Source organism: Bufo bufo, chromosome 2 (assembly GCF_905171765.1).
Source record: "Bufo bufo chromosome 2, aBufBuf1.1, whole genome shotgun sequence".
NCBI lineage: Eukaryota > Metazoa > Chordata > Amphibia > Anura > Bufonidae > Bufo > Bufo bufo.
The window spans coordinates 300,311,713-300,329,185 of NC_053390.1; the positions used below are offsets into that span (position 1 = coordinate 300,311,713).

At 42.7% G+C, this 17,473-nt stretch overlaps 1 protein-coding gene across 1 annotated transcript in view; it reads left to right on the forward strand.

Annotated features, from left to right (window-relative positions):
• Positions 1-17,473, forward strand: part of RPGRIP1 (RPGR interacting protein 1) — an 80,135-nt gene that overhangs the window by 4,550 nt on the left and 58,112 nt on the right. Inside the window, 8 exon segments of the mRNA XM_040419735.1 lie at positions 1,060-1,141; positions 1,224-1,283; positions 9,947-10,079; positions 10,271-10,566; positions 10,642-10,741; positions 13,040-13,177; positions 13,349-13,454; positions 15,461-15,484. Of these exon segments, the coding sequence (XP_040275669.1) occupies positions 1,060-1,141; positions 1,224-1,283; positions 9,947-10,079; positions 10,271-10,566; positions 10,642-10,741; positions 13,040-13,177; positions 13,349-13,454; positions 15,461-15,484 (939 nt within the window).

Here is a 17,473-nt window from a genome sequence, read left to right on the forward strand (position 1 = left end):
TAGATGATAGATAGATAATAGATAGATAGATAGATAGATAGATAGATAGATAGATAGATAGATAGATAGACAATAGATAATAGATAGATAATAGATAGATAGATAGATAATACATAGATAGATAGATAGATGATAGATAGATAGATAGATAGATAGATAGATAGATGATAGATAGATAGATAGATAATAGATAGATAATAGATGGATAATAGATAGATAGATAGATAGATAGATAGATAGATAGATAGATAGATAGACAATAGATAGATAGATAATAGATGGATAGATAGATAGGAGATAGATAGATAGATAGATAGATAGATAGATAGATAGATAGATAGATAGACAATAGATAATAGATAGATAATAGATAGATAGATAGATAATACATAGATAGATAGATAGATGATAGATAGATAGATAGATAGATAGATAGATAGATAGATAGATGATAGATAGATAGATAGATAATAGATAGATAATAGATGGATAATAGATAGATAGATAGATAGATAGATAGATAGATAGATAGATAGACAATAGATAGATAGATAATAGATGGATAGATAGATAGGAGATAGATAGATAGATAGATAGATAGATAGATAGATAGATAGACAATAGATAATAGATAGATAATAGATAGATAGATAGATAGATAATACATAGATAGATAGATAGATAGATAGATAGATAGATAGATAGATAGATAGTTATGCAAGACAAAAAAGGACATTTAATCCAAATGAAATCAATCTTTGTCTCTTTCCTAAAATATTTTGCTCTGTCGATTCTTTGGGAGGATTTGGCTCAACTACGACTAAGACCCTCCATGGATTGGCCAACACATCCCCCACCAGGAACAGATGGGGCTGAGATTATCAGGACTTTAATCCAGAGGAAGAAGTGACATAGATGAAAGGCATAGAGCAAGGAGAAGACACAGGGAAGAGGAGGCGTTGAGGACAGGTAGACTAGTACTCTATAGATGACCCTATGCCAGGGAATGTGTTATGTACTTCTTATTGTGTCTTTAGGTTGGACCAGTTATGACTGAAGATGTCACTTTTTGATGAGACTTCTTCGGACCTTCCTGTGAAAGACACTGACTGCCGACCAGCAGTGATTGCAGCCATACAAGGTACTGTCTTCCGAAAATGTCACTAGTTTTATGATAAAAAATCGAAATATGCTTCAGTGACATTGTGACATCTACTTTACAGATGTAGCAAAAGCAGCTCGCTGCCAGAGCCATTTGTCTAAAAAGACCCCCAAATTGAAAGGTATGATATATTGTACATGTCCGACATTATCAGAGCTCTCCTTGCTGTTTCTGGTGACAAATCCGTATTGAATTCATCAGTAAATACCTTCATTTCTAATAAACTGCAATTCTGTATCTTCTTTTCTTAGAAGTCTACCTTATGGCATTCCTCTGCTACTCCTCTTGGGCATCACTATTTAGCTTACAAACAGTGAGGCCTCCTGCACGCGAATATGTGCGCCCCGTTGCCATATTGCGGACCGCATTTGCAGATGCGGACCCGTTCACCTCAATGGGTCCGCAAATCCGGAGATGCGGAATGGTGCGGGACAGAAGCACGGAACGGAACCCTACGGAAGCACTGCGGAGTGCGTCCGTGGGGTTTTGTCTCGTACTTCCGTTCCGCAAAAAGATAGAACATGTCCTATCTTTTGCGGAACGGCCGGATCACGAACCCATTAAAAGTGAATGGGTCCGCGAACCGCTGGGGCTGCCCTACGGACGTTGTTCGTGCATTGCAGCCCGCAATTTGCGGGCCGCAGCACGACCACGGGGCGCACACGTTCGTGTGCAGGAGGCCTTAGAGGCAATACGTTTTAATGCTGTACAGAGACAGGTCTCAGACAGCCTTAAAGCTGAAGTGCTTCAACGAATCAACTTCGGATCTCTGATCCGAAGCTCGACTCGCTCAAGCCTACACACAATTGATAAAAATAAATTGTCAATTTATTTCTACATTTCCAGGAGGAATGATAGAGGAACAATGCAGATTTTGAAGAAATATGCTCTAAAACAGGAGCAATGTTTAAGGCTTATGCAATACGTTTGGCATAACAAAAAAGGAATAAATATGGTGATCAGGTGCTACACAATATTTAATATGTACATCAGTGTTATATAAAGAAAATGGTGTGCATCATGTTCAGATCACATCAGATCCAGGAAGTGTTATATGACTCCGATTACTGGACTTCACACCTAAAACCCATAGAAACAGACACATGATAATGTGCGTAGTTTTGTTATATGTTGCTTTGGTTACTGTACAGTAGCTGTCTCCTGTGTCCCAACTGTGTATGTGTTTAAGGCCTCATGCACATGAACATATTTCTTTTACGTGTCCGTTCCGTTTTTTTTTTGCAGACAGTATGCAGAACCATTCAGTTCAATGGGTCCGCAAAAAAAACGGAAGGCACTTCGTGTGCATTCCATTTCCGTATGTCCGTATTTCCGTTCCGGAAAAAAATAGAACATGTTCTATTATTGTCCGCATTACGGACAAGGATAGTACTGTTCTATGGAGGGCCAGCTGTTCTGTTCCGCACAAAACGGAATGCACACGGATGTCATCTGTTTTTTTTGCAGAGGCCTAAAGGGGTTTTACCGAGGCCTAAAGGGGTTTTACCGAGACTTTTATACTGAAGCCGGGTCCTTCTGCTAATATATATATATGAAAGGAGGGCAGGACTAGCACAGAAACAAAACAAGCAGGTGCAAGCCCAAGGGGAGTAAGCTATTACCCAAAATACAAAAAAGAAAGGAGGGCAGTACTCTTAGGCCTCTTTCACACGAGCGTCATGGATTTGGGCCGGATAAGATGCGGGTGCGTCGTGGGAAAATGCGCGATTTTTCAGCGCAAGTGCAAAACATTTTAATGCGTTTTGCACGCGGGTGTGAAAAATCGGCACGTTTGGTACCCAAACCCGAACTTCTTCACAGAAGTTCGGGTTTGGGTTAGGTGTTGTGTAGATTGTATTATTTTCCCTTATAACATGGTTATAAGGGAAAATAATAGCATTCTTTATACAGAATGCTAAGTAAAATAGCGCTGGAGGGGTTAAAAAAAAATAATAATAATTTAACTCACCTTAATCCACTTGTTCGTGCAGCCCGGCTTCTCTTCTTTATTCTTTCTTCAGGACCTGGGTAAAGGACTTTGATGACATCACTGCACTCATCAGATGGCCCATCACATGATCCATCACCATGGTGATGGATCATGTGACGGACCATGTGATGAGCGCAGTGACATCACCACAGGTCCTTTTCCACCTGCACAGCAAAGAAGAAGAAAGTAGAGAAGCCGGGCTGTGCGAACAAGTGGATTAAGGTGAGTTAATTTATTATTTATTTTTAACCCCTCCAGCGCTATTTTACTATGCATTCTGTATTAGGAATGCTATTATTTTCCCTTATAACCATGTTATAAGGGAAAATAATAATGGTTGGGTCCCCATCCCGATCGTCTCCTAGCAACCATGAGTGAAAATCGCACCGCATCCGCACTTGCTTGCGGATGCTTGCGTTTTTCACGCAGCCCCATTCACTTCTATGGGGCCTGTGTTGCGTGAAAAATGCACAAAATAGAGCATGCTGCGATTTTCACGCAACGCACAAGTGATGCGTGAAAATCACCGCTCATGTCAACAGCCCCATAGAAATGAATGGGTCTGGATTCAGTGCGGGTGCAATGCGTTCACCTCACGCATTGCACCCGCGTGGAAAACTCGCCCGTGTGAAAGAGGCCTTAAAAAGAAAAAGAATGTCCTTTATTCACCCATGTGGTAACAACAAATTTTCAGCTCAACAATACAGCCCATTGTTGTTACCACATGAGTGAATAAAGGACCTTTCTTTTTTGCATTTTGGGTAATAGCTTATTCCCCTTGGGCTTGCACCTGCTTGTTTTGTTTCTGTGTTAGTGCAGCCATTTTTTGTTACATTTATCATGTAGAGAAAGTTAGTACAAGGCACTCACTAATGTACTGTGACTGTCCATATTGTCTCCTTTGCTGGCTGGATTCATTTTCTATTCCATTATATACTGTTCATATCCAGGGGTTACGACCACCCTGCAATCCAGAAGCGTTGGCTATGCTCGCACACTATAGGAATAGGCATTGCAAGTATGGCCACCACTGCTGGGTGGTCGTAACTCCTGGATACAAGCAGTGTATAATGTGATGAAAAAGTGAATCCAGCCAGCAAAGGAAGCAATATGGATAATCACAATACATTAGTACATGTTTGTATTGACTTTGTCTTTATGATAAATGCCATTTCCTGCCAACCCCTTTAAAGGGGTTCTCTGGGAATTAAGAAAATGAAAATACTTAAAGGGGTTTTGCCACTTCAGCAAATAGCATTTATTATGCAGAGAACGTTTCCATGGTTATGACCACCCTGCAGTCCAGCAGTAGTGGCCGTACTTGTACACTATAGAAAAAAGCACCAGCCTATGTGAGCTCCCACAGTCCCGGCCACCAGAGAGGCTGGAATGACTGCCGAGAAATGTAAACCTTTGCCCCCAACCTAGCTTACCGCAGCTAACTTAAAAGACCACAAAGACACCTTCTTTTGTTGGGTGAGAGTTGGTCACAACCTTATGTAACAATTGATTTTCAACACCAACTTTTTGATCTCCAAAACATATATCAAAAACACGGAGTAACAAGAAGTAGTATGCCCCACGGAATCCCTCCGTGGGCAAGTCCGCCCTCCATCTCCTTTTATTGGCACCGACCTCTGCTGTGACTTCTGCTGATAGCGATCTGAAAACAACATGGAAAAACGTAACAATAACCAGGGAGGGTGGTGGGAAGCTGTAGAGGTGCCGGAGAAAAGAGGCAGGGCAAAAGGCTACTGCCCTTTAAATAACACTGGCCAAAACCACTAACTGCGGCCAATCAGAGCAAGGGGAGGATACTGGGGGGTGTTATACAGCTCAACTAGTCTTACATAGATACAGGCACTCAGGAAACCCCTGCGGGCTATACCATTGCTTCCTAGCTGCTCTTGCTTCATTAACCTCATACTCCCCGTACTTCTCAGCAGTCAAAGACGCAGTCGTTTATCCTTGGCATCAAATATTTTTTTTATAGTGTGCAAGCACGACCACCACTACTGGATTACAGGGTGGTCTGTAACCATGGAAACAAGCTGTGTATAATGTGATAGAAAAATGAATCGAGCCTGCAAAGGAAGCGACATGGATAATAACAATACATTAGTGAGTGGCTTGTATTAACTTTTTCTACATGATAAATGCCACTTGCTGAAGTGACAAAACCCCTTTAAGACCACCCCTGGTCAACTATCAGTGACTGAGAGCTATGTACATATGTATACACACTTTGGCCTCATGCACACAAACGTATTTTCGATTAGCATTTTTTACGGATCAAATACGGACCTATTCATTTTTATAAATGTAAGCGATTTCCAGCCACCGGTATTGGTAATCTGCGTTACAGTGGTTTTTGTTAACATACAGCGATTATACTGTAACTTTGCGGGATTACTTATGTACAGCCATACATCATTTGTTGACGCATAATTTTTTTATGTTTTGCAACTCGCGCTATTTACAAATATCTGGTGCGTTTTTGGGGGCGAAGGTATCGCCATCAATTGCAAATATTTTCATGTGTTTGTGGGAACATCAATATTTGTTCTCTGACAACAATCCATTTATTGACCACCTGCAGTGGTACGGTCGCTATATCGATGACCTGTTGTTTATAATCTTCCCCCTCTTTAAAATGGCAGACCTGGTTCTGTGCAGGAATTGTTGTGCTTTTATTTCAGGTTCCACTCTTCAGAGGTTTGGATGCTATCTGATCTGTAGACAGGTCTCCATAATGCAGCAGGAAATCGCATTTTTGAAATCTGAGATTTGTAAATTAACCGTTAAACAAATTCAGGCTGAGAACGTTGCAATGCCACTGCCACAGGCCCCCTAAAAATGGAAGATGGGTTACTGTAGGTTCTGGTAGACTGAGAGTTGTTGATAGAAGACATGTCCCACAGTCTGTGGCTCTCCATAATTCATTTGCAGCACTTTCAGAGTGCAAGAGCAACATGGAGGATGGCTCAAGCACAGTGGGTGAGAAACAATCATCTCCTATGCCTAAAGTATGCAAGACTGCAGCCAAAGACAAAAAGGAGAAGGTGAGGACTGATAGTAAGCAGCTGTTGGTGGGCGATTCCATCATAAGAGGTGTGAAGTTTGAGGAAAATGGTGTTGTGAGATGTCTCCCTGGTGCTACCGCTAGCAGGGATAGACGATGGATCCTTAATATTGTTAGGCAAGCAAAGCAGGAAAGGGAGGTGGATGTTATTGTCCATCTTGGGACAAATGATCTGGCTTGCAATGAGGTTTCAAAGGTGAAGGAAGCTTTTCACACACTTGGAAATGATATTCGGGAGGTTGCATCAACTGTTTCATTCTCTGCAGTTTTGCCTGTGCATAACCTTCAGCATGACAGGAAGATGCGCATTAAGGATTTCAAAGTATGGCTTGGTGAATGGTGTCTGAACCAAGGGTTTGGCTTTGTGTCTCATGTTAGCTCTTGTTGGAATGGAAAAGAACTGTACAAGAAAGATGGCTTGCATCTTTCTCTCAAGGGAACGAATGTCCTCAGTGAACAGTTCCAAGTATTTGCTAAGGAGAATTGAAACTAGCAAAGGGGGCAAAAGAGTGATAATCCAGCAGTCCGACTGCCCCCCGAAACAATGCCAGAAGATGCCAGTAGCACAAAGAGCCGGTGTAATTTTCCTTGTTTATAATGCGGCGCATTGCGCTTTCCCCGGGACTGATGTAGTCCCTCCCGCTGCTCAGCGATTGGTTAATCCTGTACCGAGCCTCCTGGCCGGATTGGCTGGCAGGCGGGGGGCGTGTCTAGCGGGGCAGTGCTTCACCCTGTAAATCTCGGCGTTCTGGGAGCCGCTTCGCGGCCATTACAGCGCCGATTTGTTTGCACACCAGCACGCTGGGCCTCAACCTAGAGGTGGTCAGCTTAGGCAGGAAAGTAGATTATAGTGACAACACCGTACCTCACACTAGAGGAATTTGGTGTTAGGCAGGTCACCCTACTGCTGCTTAGTGTTCATAGCCTCGGTCAAACACCTATGTCAGAGGCTTTGGGCTTTATCATCTGTGGTGCACGTTGCTCCTGATGAAATGCATGTTTAAAGCATGGAAACGCGTAGAGCAGTTACCACTAAGGAAAGTGTTAGGGCAATCGTTGCTCCAGCTACACCAATTGGAGCCAAGGGTGTTGCCCTGCCACAGTCCTGCACCTGTACTATGCTAGTGCAGTGAATGTCTGTGTGCTGACATTCGCTGTTAGGAGTGATACCTGGTGTCTTACTGGGACCAGTTATCCACCTAGATAGTACCTTCACCCAGGTCACACATATAGGATCCTGTGGTGTCGTAGCCCCCTAAGTGTTGGTGGGTTTTAGTTTGTGGGATCCACCCTTTATTTATCCCGAGTTGGCTCCACTGCCATCTATGTGGCCGTTATGAGGGTGGTCCCATAAATTAGTGAAGATTTATTTGCTGCTTTTTTGCAGTGTTGGGTAGATACCCCTATATTTTAACAAGACAAATTATTAAAGTATTCATTATTTTGTTTTAGCATCCTACCCCCACATACATTTTTTTCATAGTTACAACCACCCTGTAATCCAGCAGTGGTGCTCGTGCTTGCACAATATAGGAATAAAATGCCAGCTTCTCTGGTGGCCGGGACTGTGGGAGCTCACGTAAGCTGGTACTTTTTTCTATAGTGTACAAGCACAGCCATGCTGCTGGAGTGCAGGGTGGTCGTAACCATGAAAACTTTCTCTGCATTATAAATGCTATTTGCTGAAGTAGCAAAACCCCTTTAAATATTACTTTATTACAAATATATCCCCAAATACCTTTTATTAGGTATAATGGGTTGTTTTGTGTGGGGAGCAATCATTAGGAGAAATAAAATGGCCACTGTCCTATTAGTACACACAAAACCTGTCCTAATCACACAGCAAGACAAATTACTTCACAACACTGAGGTAAAGAGCTGCCTCATCCTCCTCTCTGCTCTGCTTGTCAGGGATTATGATCCTGAATACAGCTGATCTTTAGATAAATCTGTAGGAATGGAGGTCATGAGGAGACTGCTGAAGTACAGAGAGGATGGATAGGGCAGACTGTGGTAATGGAGACTGAATACAAGAGCTGCTGCTCGTTAGCCACATCCATGCCTCCTCTCTGTACTTCATGTCTCCTCATGAACACCATTCCTACAGAGATTCAGCAGAAGTTTTTATCATCTGTATTCAGAATCATAATTCTTGACAAGTTGAGCAGAGAGGAGGATGAGGCAGTTCTTTACTTCAATGCTGTGCAGTAACTTGTCTTCCTGTGTGATTAGGACAGGTTTTGAGTGTACTAGTAGGATGGCAAACATTTTATTTCTCCTAATGATTGCTACCCAGACAAAACAAGCCATTATAACTAATAAAAAAATATTTGGGAATATATTTATAATAAAGTAATATTCAAGTATTTTCATTTTCCTAATACCCAGAGAACCCTTTTAAGTGCTAGTACTATTTGAGGCACAATGATGATCTCATGGAGTTGCAGAAAAGGTATAGTAAAATAGTAAATAAAGTGTATTGATATTGATATGTTACATCAGAAGTTTTAGAGCAGTGGTGGGCAAACATTTTCAGTATGGAATCTACTTTTTGAGTATATTAATGATGTACTATGATAACAAGGATAGGTACATGTGGAAAGTGTTAGTTCCTGCCAAGTAGGCCAATCCAGGAAAATAACTTTTCTGAGACTGAAAATCTGCCAGAGTACAACTCAACTTAGAGAACTACTCCTGAGAGAAAGAGGACATACATCTTAGAAGGTCAAGAGCCATCAAGGCCTCAACTGTAAAGTCAGTAAGGTATTCGCTCGTTTATGGCAAAAAATACTGCTGTGGAAAGGGTACATTACTTCAGTTCCCTCCACACTTTGAGATGGACTGACCATCCTATCTAAGATCTGCTTCCCTCAACCTGGGAAGTGTAGAAAGATTGTAAAGTGTACTTAGAGAGGCAGGGAGTACTACTACTACCATCACTGCTGCTGCCTACATACAGCCATTGGGAAAATACCTATCTGTGATATACCTCAGAACTTTACCTTTGCTGCTATATGTATTAGTACTCCCATCATAAATTCAGTAAAAAGAGACCTGATTTATTGCAACATAAATGTGTGCCCCAAGGGAAGAAAAGGGTGTGCTCTCCACTGTACAGCCCCAGTTAGCAATGGAGTGAGGATAGCCACAATGAACCACTACTACTTCTTTCAGTGCCACTACTACCACTCTCATCCTGTGCACCTCCCACATGGTTATGTTGCAAGATCTCAGCTAAGACTTCTTCATGCATGAACATGCTGCTCTTCTTCTCTCTCCTACTCTGTGCTCTTGTGTGTAGCTGTAGTGGAGCATGTGGCACCTACCACACCAATCAGCAGTGGTCATATATCACTGTTTGAAATGGTCACCAGTGAGCATTTCACTATAAAACAGTAGCTCAAAGGGCGAGCACACTCAAACAAGGAGGCGGTTTTCCCACTTCTGAGAAGAAGCAGACAGGAAAACACCCTGGTAACTCAATTGTCTGAAAGCATAAAGGGGTTGTGCAAGAATGGGAGTTTTTTGGCAACGATCCCCTAGCTGGGAAGCAGGTAAGTAATCTTTCTCTCTTTTACAGGTCCCACCAAGTAGGGAAGGGGGTGTTTGCCAAAGCCTCCTTTCCCCATTTTTCACAATCCCTTTAATGATATTTGCTGTGAGTTCTAAAGTGTATTTTTGTGTGTGAGCACATCTTAGTTTTTTCTTGTAGAGAAAGATCTGAAGGCTAGACGGAGAGTCTTTCTAATATCCCGTGAGGAGCTAGAGGACAATTTTTTGCGTCTTCATGAGGAAAATCTAATACTCAAAGATTATGCCAGGAAGCAAGAAGACAAACTCAAGAGGTAAAAACCCCAGTAGTAAGAATGTTGCTGGGCTTTGATAGTGTATTGTTTGTATATCTTTATTAGTCTGCCAATAATTACCAGAATGATTATTATAATTTCACATTTACTGTATATGTAGCATACCTATTCCCAGTTTTCTAAGTAAAATAAGTGTTTAAAGCACATAAGACAAGTCTTTTCTTAAACAGAATGGCCACTAAGTTGCTTCGTTTGACTTCGGACCTTGGGAAACAAGGACAAAAGAAGGCACCAGGTGCACGGAGAGATGGAAGAGACTTAGAGGCTGAGGAAATGATTGAGGACTTGCAAGAGCGTGTGAGAGACTTAGAGCGTAGAAATGAAGCCCTAAGGCATCGACTAACTACTTACAAGCATAGGCTGCAGTTTCAAAATGGCTGCCGACATTGGCCCTATAGCACAGTAACAGCTCGGACAGATTCCGGTGTTAGGAAAGCCACAGTATTGCCAGATAAATATAAGAAAGGTAAGTACTGACCTCAGCTGGAAGTTGACAATGACAGATGATTTAATTTTGCTAACCAATGGTTTAAAACTCCAGGTCTAGTTGTGCAAGGGCCAGATTTTGGACACCCACACATGACTGGTGATTTTTATGGTGAAGCTCTCAGTGATGAAGCCAGAGCTGATATTGACCGACTGTAAGTATATTATCAAGATAATCCTTTAACAGTCCCATTGTGGGGAAATTCAGTGTTACAGCAGCACAGAGACAAAAACTGCAAAGTAAAGGCATTACAGTGACAGTAGGGTACAGATAAAAAGTAAAAAAAAAAAAAAGATAGATATCACAGTTTAAAAAATTCAGTCTCTGGATGGAATGATATCTGTAGAAACCCAGTAGGTGATGAGTGCAGTCTATCTCCGCTTGGGTCTGTGTTGGTTGTACAGCCTATGACTTCCCATAGTGCTCCTTCTCAAACTTGGGGTGAAGGAGTCGGTCACTGACAGTATTGCCCAATACTATCACAGTCTCATGCATTGGATGGGAGTTATTCTCCAACATGGAGATAAACTTGGATAGTATCCTTCTCTCACCTACCATCTGCACTGGGTCTAGGGGACTCCCCAGGATGGAGCTGGCCCTTCTAATCAGTTTGTCAAGTCTCTTTCTCTCCCTGGTTGAGATGCTGCTACCCCAGCAGGCCACCCCAAAGAAGATGGCTGATGCCAATACAGAGTTGAAAAAGATCCTATGAAGTGCCCTAAGCAGGTAGAGCCTGCTTTGACCATTTCTGTGTGGTGTGCCCATGGTATCTGCCAAGTCCAGCTTATTATTGAGGAGAACACTCAGGTACTTATAAGTGTTCACTATCTCAATGTCCGTCCCCTGAATGTCCACTGGTTTAGGAGGATGTCTGTGCTTATGGAAGTCCACCACCATCTCTTTAGTCTTGCCAGAATTAATCCTAAGGTGGTTCCGCTGGCACCAATCCAAAAATTTCTGGGTCAATTCTCTGTAGTCCATGTCATCCCGATCTGTGATGAGGCCTACTATTGCTGAGTCATCAGAGAACTTCTATAAGTAGCAGCTAGATGAGTTGTACCTGAAGTCTGCAGTGTACAGTTTGAAGATGTCCTTGTATTCAATTTATGCCATCCACTGTTACCACTTCTGAGGTATACAGTAGTGCCTTCAAGACTTGTATTAGCAGGGATAAGGCTGATCTCTTGCAGGCTCGCGACTATTAAAAGTGAAGATTCTATGAAACCTTATTCTATTAGGCCTCATGCACACGACCATATCCGTTTTGTAGTCCGCAAATCGCGGATCTGCAAAATACGGATGTGGCCAATGTGCTGACATTTTTTGTTTGTTTTTGGACCCATTGTGTTAAGGCTACTTTCACACTAGCGTTGTTTAATCCGGCGTTCAATTCCGACACCGGAACTGCCCACCGGATCCGGAAAAACGTGTGAAAACGGATTACATTTGAATCCTGATCAGGATTTTGATCACAAAAATGCATTGGAAAAAACGGATCCGCCATTTATGGACATTTTTTCACATTTTTTGGGTTTAACATGCAAAAGCCGGATCCGTTTTGACTGAACACACAGTGCCAGATCCGGCGTTAATGCAAGTCAATGGGAAAAAGGCCTGATCCGGCATTCAGTCAAAGTGTTCAGGCTTTTTGGCCGGAGGTAAAAATACTGCATGCTACGTTTTTCTGAAAAGCCTGATCAGTCAAAAAGACTGAACTGAAGACATCCTGATGCATCCTGAAGGACTGACTCTCCATTCAGAATGCATGGGGATAAAACTGATCAGTTCTTTTCCGGATTTGAGCCCCTAGGACGGAACTCAGCGCCGGAAAAGAAAAACGCTAGTGTGAAAGTACCCTAGGCCTCATGCACACGACCGTTGTTTGGGTCCGCATCCGAGCCGCCGTTTTGGCGGCTCGGATGAGGACCCATTAACTTCAATGGGGCCGCAAAAGATGCGGACAGCACTCCATGTGCTGTCCTCATCCGTGTCTCCGTTCCGCGGCCCTGTTAAAAAAATATAACATATCCTATTCTTGTCCGCGCTTTGCGGACAAGAATAGGCATTTACATTGCCGGCGCCCGTTTCATTCCACAATTTGCAGAAGGCAACCTGGGCGGCTTCCGTTCTTTGCAGATCCGCTGGTTTGCGGACCGCAAAAAACGACACGGCCGTGTGCATGAGGCCTAAATCTGTGTGCTTTCTGCATGCGTATGTCTGTTCCACAAAAAGGCAGAACATGTCCTATATCTGTCTGCAAAATGTGCACCACGGACCCATTGAAGTCTATAGGTCCGCAAAAATTGCTGATACCACACAAACGGCATCTACATTTTGCAGATCTGAGATTTGCAGACTGCAAAACAGATATGGTGGACATGCACATGTGGTCTTAGTTTGCAATATGTAAATATACAGCAGTATGTAAATATAACTTCACTTATGGTTCCAGGTTCCAGATCATTGGGAGACAAGCCAGTAGTGGGGATGATCGGTCTACAGCCTTATTAAAAACCATGGTTAAGCCAAAAGAATTAGGAGCAGAGATGATACTTTCCCTGCATCAAATGCAGCAAGTGGAGGATCAACGGTGAGCTTGGCTGAAACTTTGATGACCTATTAAGTAACTACAATAAGTTAAAGTATGAATGAAGAAATGGATGGTATAGTATGTTCTAAATTGCCATTGCTATCCTTTCGACAACAGCATCATGCGTAACGTTCGTAATGACAGGGGAGTAAATATAGCTGTATTTTTTAGGACAACGATTCAGGAAAATGTGACAAATATCCGTTTGCAAAAGGAACTCAGAGAAAAGAGCACAAGTCTCTGTGCCCTCAGAGAACAATTCCAACAACTCAAAGAGGTAATGCGTGGAATTTCTAGTACTTCACTTATCTGTGGCAATATGCAGCAAGCCCAGTAGAGGGGAGCGGATGGGAGGAAAGGTAGTGTCTGTAGTGGTGGTGGTAGTAGTACTCACATTTTACAGTGGCAGTCCTCACCCTGGCTCTCCCTGGACCATGGAATGATAGGAAGATGCACCCTTTCTTCACTCGGGGCATGACCAGGTCTTGAGGATCCTGCCTGGTGGTAGTTGGGGTGCCCTTAAAGGGGTTATCCAAAGTCTAAAAGATCTCCCTCAATGTCCCTCGTATCAATTATACTTACCTGCTCCCTGGCACCCGTGTCGCATTGGCTCCCTACACAGCCGCCTCTGCATCTCCCCGTTGTGCGGATCAAAACATCCGGCGATGGGGGGAGCAACCAATAGCAGGCCGCAATGAGGAGGAGGCTCCCTAGCAGCTAGATGCAGCCAGGAGATGCAGCGGCGGCCGCGAGGGATCCGGAGAGTTTGGGTGAGCAGGTAAGTATAATGTATACAAGGGGCATTCGGGGGGATCTTTTAGACTTTGGATAACCCCTTTAATTTTAGATGTTTAGTTGGACACAAGGCGGGGCTACCTTATGGTGATGGGCCATAAAATGGTGGTTCAGTGTAGGTAGATGCACAGTAATAATGACCAGTTTGGTTGAACAGCAAACAGTCTCTATAGGGTACTTTCACACTTGCGTTGGGAGGATCCGGCCGGCAGTTTTGTCGCCGGAACTGCCTGCTGGATCCGGAAATCTGTATGCAAACGGATATCATTTGTAGACAGATCCAGATGTGGATCCGTCTGACAAATACATTGAAATACCGGATCCGTCTCTCCGGTGTCATCCGGAAAAAATGGATACGGTATTTATACTTTTCACATTTTTAAAGGTCTGCGCATGAAGACTGGATCCGTCAAAGCGGCAATTTTAATACTGGATCTGGCACTAATACATTTCAATGGAAATTAATGCTGAATCGGGCATTCCGGCAAGTGTTCCGGAATTTTGGATGAAGAAAATACCGCAGCATGCTGCGGTATTTTCTCCGGCCAAATACCGAAAGGCCTCTTGCACACAAACGTGGGTTTTTTTTCGTTTATGGACCGTATACGGAACCATTCATTTCAACGGAGGTACCCGGTCGGGGTGCTAGGCGTTCCGTTACAGCAACTATGTACACGCTACCCACCATAACCAAAGGACAGGAAGGCACCTCTTTTCAGACACAGTATTCCTCCATAGAAGTCAGATAAAGTGGGTGAGGTGGAGGGCAATATTTGTATTCCAAATTTTTTAATTAAAGTTTCTTCCTCTTAAAAGAAAAATGTAAATTTGGGGCATTGCGGCCAAGATATGTTATTTAAATCTCATGGTGTATTTAGGGGCAGAAGATTTAGGCTTTTGCACACACACAAAAAATTGCGTGTTATTTAAAAAAAATTGATTCCCTTTAAGAGTAACTTTAGTCTTAATTTCGTTTTATGTACAGGTATTCAAGTGATCATCAGAACCTGAGACGTTATGTAACAGGAAAAAAAATCTGTATTTAAAAGGGTTTTCTGAGATTTTTTTACTGATGACCTATCCTCAGGACACCCAGGACCCCTGCCAATCAGCTGTTTGAGAAGGCACCAGTGCTCCTGTGGGCACCGCAGCCTTCTAGCAGCTTACCAAGCATGGTGCTGTACATTGTATAATGGCTGTGAATGGGGCTGAGATGCGCCAAGGCCATGTGACAATGAACATGTCACGAAGGAAAAGCAGAGAAGGGAAGAAGAAAGAAGAGAAGGCCTCTCAAACAACTGATCGGCGGGGGTCCCTGTTGTCCTCAGGATAGGTCATCATCAGTATAAAAATCCAGGAAAAAACCTTTAATGATATTCATAATAATAGAATTATTTGTATGCATCAAAATATGGATGGATTGCCCTTTTACTTATTTATTGCAGGATTTTGGTGGGCGTGCTAATTATTTTCATTTCTTTCTGTTAGTCTTATGAGACAGAGCTACAAGAGGTAAGTTGCATTCACTTGAATTTACAATTTACTGGTTAGGCTAACAAAATGGTTTGGATGGCAAGAACATCTCTACTTGTATGGAATCTCCTTCTTATGGGCTATGTGCACCTTTGTAACCAATTTGCTTTATTGCTCCTATGTCTTTATTACTTTGCATATAGTTTTGTTTTCAACATCAGGGATACCTATCTTTTAATAATACCCCATATATCTCCATAGTCACAGACTACAAATAAACCTGTGTGTAGTCTGATCATGAAGCCATATATTACTCAGAAAAGCACATTACTGCAGTGTCACATACAAAGCAGTTTGGTGCAGATGTTCTGTTTTGTTGTAGTGACCCAATACACATAAAATAGCAGTAATAGCTTTTGTCTAATTGCCAGCCACCCTGCCAAGGAAATAGCCAGGATTGGAGATAACTCTGATCTCGTCTCTTTAAACTCCTTTTGTACTGCAATCAGAATGGATCACATTGCTGTCAAAGGAAGGGAGATTCCTTTTAGTAACATTCTTACGGGCATTGCGGAAAAATGTGCGGGTGCGTTCCGGGAACACCCGCGATTTTTCCGCGCGAGTGCAAAACACTGTAATGCGTTCTGCACTCGCGTGAGAAAAATCGCGCGTGTTTGGTACCCAAACCCGAACTTCTTCACAGAAGTTCAGGCTTGGGATCGGTGTTCTGTAAATAGTATTATTTTCCCTTATAACATGGTTATAAGGGAAAATAATAGCATTCTGAATACAGAATGCATATTAAAATAGCGCTGGAGGGGTTAAAAAAATAAATAAAATTTTAACTCACCTTAGTCCACTTGTTCGCGGCCCGGCATCTCCTTCTGTATTCATCTGATCTCTGTGCAGCAACAGGACCTGTGGTGACGTCATTCCGGTCATCACATGGTACGTCACATGATCTTTTACCATGGTGATTCACCATGGTAAAAGATCATGTGACGTACCATGTGATGACCGGAGTGACATCATCAAAGGTCCTTGACCTATAATTAATGCTCACCACAGGTCCTATTCAGTAAAGGGGACAGAAGTGATACCGGGCTACGAGATCAAGTGGATTAAGGTGAGTTAAATGATTTTTTATTTTTTTTTAACCCCTCCAGCGCTGTTTTACTATGCATTCTGTATTCAGAATGCTATTATTTTCCCTTATAACCATGTTATAAGGGAAAATAATAATGATCGGGTCTCCATCCCGATCGTCTCCTAGCAACCATGCGTGAAAATCGCACCGCATCCGCACTTGCTTGCGGATGCTTGCGATTTTCACGTAACCCCATTCATTTCTATGGGGCTTGCGTTACGTGAAAAACGCACAAAGAGGAGCATGCTGCGATTTTCACGCAACGCACAAGTGATGCGTGAAAATCACCGCTCATGTGAACAGCCCCATAGAAATGAATGGGTCAGGATTCCGTGCGGATGCAATGCGTTCACCTCCCGCAACGCATCCGCGCGGAAAACTCGCTTGTGTGAAAGGGGCCTTACAGATTGGCATAACAAAGTCTTCTAGGTCTGACCAGTGTTCATGCCTACTGGAGCGAACCTAGGTAGTAGGGTGCCTGTCCATTGTAAATGTCATACAGAAGACCTATGAAAAAAAATCATATTTATAGAAAAGGACTATGAAAAAAAGAAACATAGTCATCAGGCTAGGCCATTAATATTAGATTAGCAGGGGTCTAGCATCTTGCACCTCCACAATCAGCTGTTTCAGAGTAGCTTGAAATTGGCAGCAGTCAGCGCCTGAACTATACATCTCTGCTGTCCATTGTGTAATGACAGAGCTGTAACCTCAACACTGCCCCTACTGAAGTGAATGAGAGCAGAACTGCAGTTACCAGCTGGAAACAGCTGATCAGCCAGGGTAATGACGAGGATAGGCCATCAATATTAAAATCATGGAATACCCCTTTAAGAATTCCAATTGTATTATACACATTTAGTAATTATATATATATATAT